The 2,537-nt window shown below is 40.4% G+C and overlaps 1 protein-coding gene across 1 annotated transcript; it reads right to left on the bottom strand.

Annotated features, from left to right (window-relative positions):
• Window positions 1–268: 268 nt before the first annotated feature.
• On the bottom strand, window positions 269–1,662 carry LOC148847899 (3-O-acetylpapaveroxine carboxylesterase CXE2-like). Its single transcript, XM_088948127.1, has one exon. It carries the CDS (start codon window positions 1,488–1,490, stop codon window positions 477–479), a length of 1,014 nt encoding a protein of 337 aa, XP_088804253.1. The 5' UTR covers window positions 1,491–1,662; the 3' UTR covers window positions 269–476.
• Between the last annotated feature and the right edge of the window lie 875 nt (window positions 1,663–2,537).

The following is a 2,537-nucleotide window of genomic DNA, read 5'->3' as shown; positions in this document are numbered from 1 at the left end:
ACCCTTTGGACAAATCAAATGGTGTATCATCAGTATCAACCCCAATCTTTGTGATCACTAGCTAGGGTGGTAGACAGTAGAACCATATACAGATCCCGGATGGGTGGTCGCCGGCCGGTCGGTTCATTATTATGTATTTTAATCTCTGTTTTCATTATTTTTCAAAAACTATGTATTTCGTCATTTGGAAAGGTAGGTATGCCGAATCAGATTGATCATGAAATCATAATAATTATAAAATAGTAAACCATAAAGACGGAGAAAGAGATAATAAAAATTAAATGGTAATGGTAATGCATATGTTTATTAGGTATTTTTTACATAAAAAAAAAGAAGCCAATAAAGGAAGAGGAATGAAAAAGCAAAGTAAAGCCACCGGGCCCAAGGTAATTATTTGTTAAGATTTCAGGATGCATGATTAAGCAAAAGTATACAAAGTAACACACATCACATCAACAACAAGTGAAGCAATCAAGTTATAGAGAAGACCGGAAAATGAATTCTCTAATGACCGTCGTTAAGGCCGGAGACTTCATGGGCTCCATGATTTCCACTCCATGATAACCTCCCTCCTGAAACCAACTCACCACGGTGACACCCTCTTCTTCTAGCATCTTCACAAACTCCATCTGTCGGCTGATCAGCAGGTCTCCACTGCAACCCGTCACCAAGCATCGCCCAAGCAATCCAATCTGATGGGTAAGGCTGCCGGTCGTCATGGGGTTGGAATAAACATGATCACGATCAGATCCGACCGGCAACGACAATTCCCACATCACATCCGTCACTGACAACGGCAAGAATGGATTATTGGCCAATTTCGATTCTGATTCCGTCCTCTGTGACCCACCAAAGAAAGGCTGATGCAAAATAAGCCCAGTGATCTTGAGGGGCTCAAGATCATGCGCCATCGCTAGCGCACGTAATCCTGCATGGTAGGCGATATTACCTCCTGCGCTGCTGCCCATGAGAAAACACTGCGAACAATCACCCAACTCTCTCAACCACTCCTCTTGCTCACTTTTCTCGTTCAATAACTCTAGCTGGTTCTTGATAAAGTGCAACACTTCAACGGCATCTTCGTAGGCCGCAGGGAGGCGGTGCTCCGGAGCCAAACGGTATTCAACCGAGATAACCAAGGCAGGCAGTTCGGCAGCCAAATTTGAGCAGAAGTCGTGAAATATATTCCAGGCTGCAGCGCCGATGATGAAGCCACCTCCATGGTAGTAAACTATAAGAGGGAGCTTGCCGGAGGAAGAGGAGAAGGATGGAGGTAATCGACGAGGCCGGTATATGCGGAGCCAAGTTTTATTGGTAGTACTGAGGGGGATGTCTTTGGTGAGGACTGCAGAATCGGATTGGTGGTCAGCTGCTGCAGAGACGGTGGGGAAGGAGATGAGTCTGGTGAGGATACCGTCGGAGTTGGGGACGATCTGGAGAAAGTCATAAGGGCTGACGTTGGGGACTGTAAATGGAGGTTGATCTGCCATTAGTTTCTGGTTATGGGAGCAGAAATGAGATCACAGAATTGAGACTTTTGTAGTAGGTGTTTGATGACAAATTGATTACGGAACAATAATGACCAAGAACGGGAAGAAGTTGGCCATATATATACGCAAATGTTTATTAGGTGGATGTCTTACTTTCAATCACATGGCTAACCGTCTAAAGGAAATGTTAAACATTGGCAATCGACTTAATAAATATAAGTAGCTCGGTGACTAGTGATCGAGGTAAGAAAAAAGATAAGTTAAGTTGATAAAATAGCTGAACCATTAAAATTAGCGGAGGGGTGCAGGGGCTGAAATGGAATTCAATACAGCTATTTGTTACATTAAAAAACACGATGGTTTTTTTAATAAGAATTCTAAGTACCTAAGTCTTTGAAATTTATATGAAGAATTAAAAATAAATAAATGATCATGTGATTGTTTTTTAAATGTTGCTTCAGCAAAGCATTTTATATAAAATAATATGATCATACAATGATAGTTCTAAGTTTTCTATTTTTGTTTTATATCAAGTAACTCCTAGTTGACCTGAATAGTAGTACCATTCGGCCTAAGAATCGTTTAGGAAATTGGTTCCATTTTACCCCAAATCTGATCCGGGGCAAAAAATTGTTGAATTAGTCAATGACCCATTGAACCGGGCGGTTGATCCGTTCAACAGTTTTTGGCCATTTTTATTTTTTATTTATTTTTTAATTTTTGTTATCAGAATGGGCCATCCATTCGAAGCAAAAGGTCAAACCATCAACCTGAAAACTGGTGGTCAAAACAGTTTCATTTTCGGGTTTTTTTATAGATGTTAATAATTAGACGAAATAATTTTGCAGTCATAATCATGGGAAGGGTGGACATTTCAAGGGATTCCAAAACCTTGAAAGATAAATCCAAAGTGACCTTAAACATAGAAAAAATTGGCAGGTAAATCCACCAAATTGGAAAAACCAAGGAAAGAAAATCAGAAAATCGAGTCCAAAGTTCTGCTTTAAGGCAGAGCTAAACATACATTCAATCAAAGAAAGACCAAAC

This window comes from Nelumbo lutea, chromosome 6, assembly GCF_056320005.1.
Source record: "Nelumbo lutea isolate HS-2025 chromosome 6, American lotus-T2T, whole genome shotgun sequence".
NCBI classification, from domain to species: domain Eukaryota; kingdom Viridiplantae; phylum Streptophyta; class Magnoliopsida; order Proteales; family Nelumbonaceae; genus Nelumbo; species Nelumbo lutea.
The sequence above is the reverse complement of the archived record's forward strand: the minus strand, read 5'-3'. Positions and strand labels throughout refer to the sequence as shown.

Excerpts from the sequence above, each read along its gene's own strand:
- LOC148847899 (XM_088948127.1), bottom strand. The coding sequence starts at position 1,490 with ATGGCAGATCAACCTCCATTTACAGTCCCCAACGTCAGCCCTTATGAC.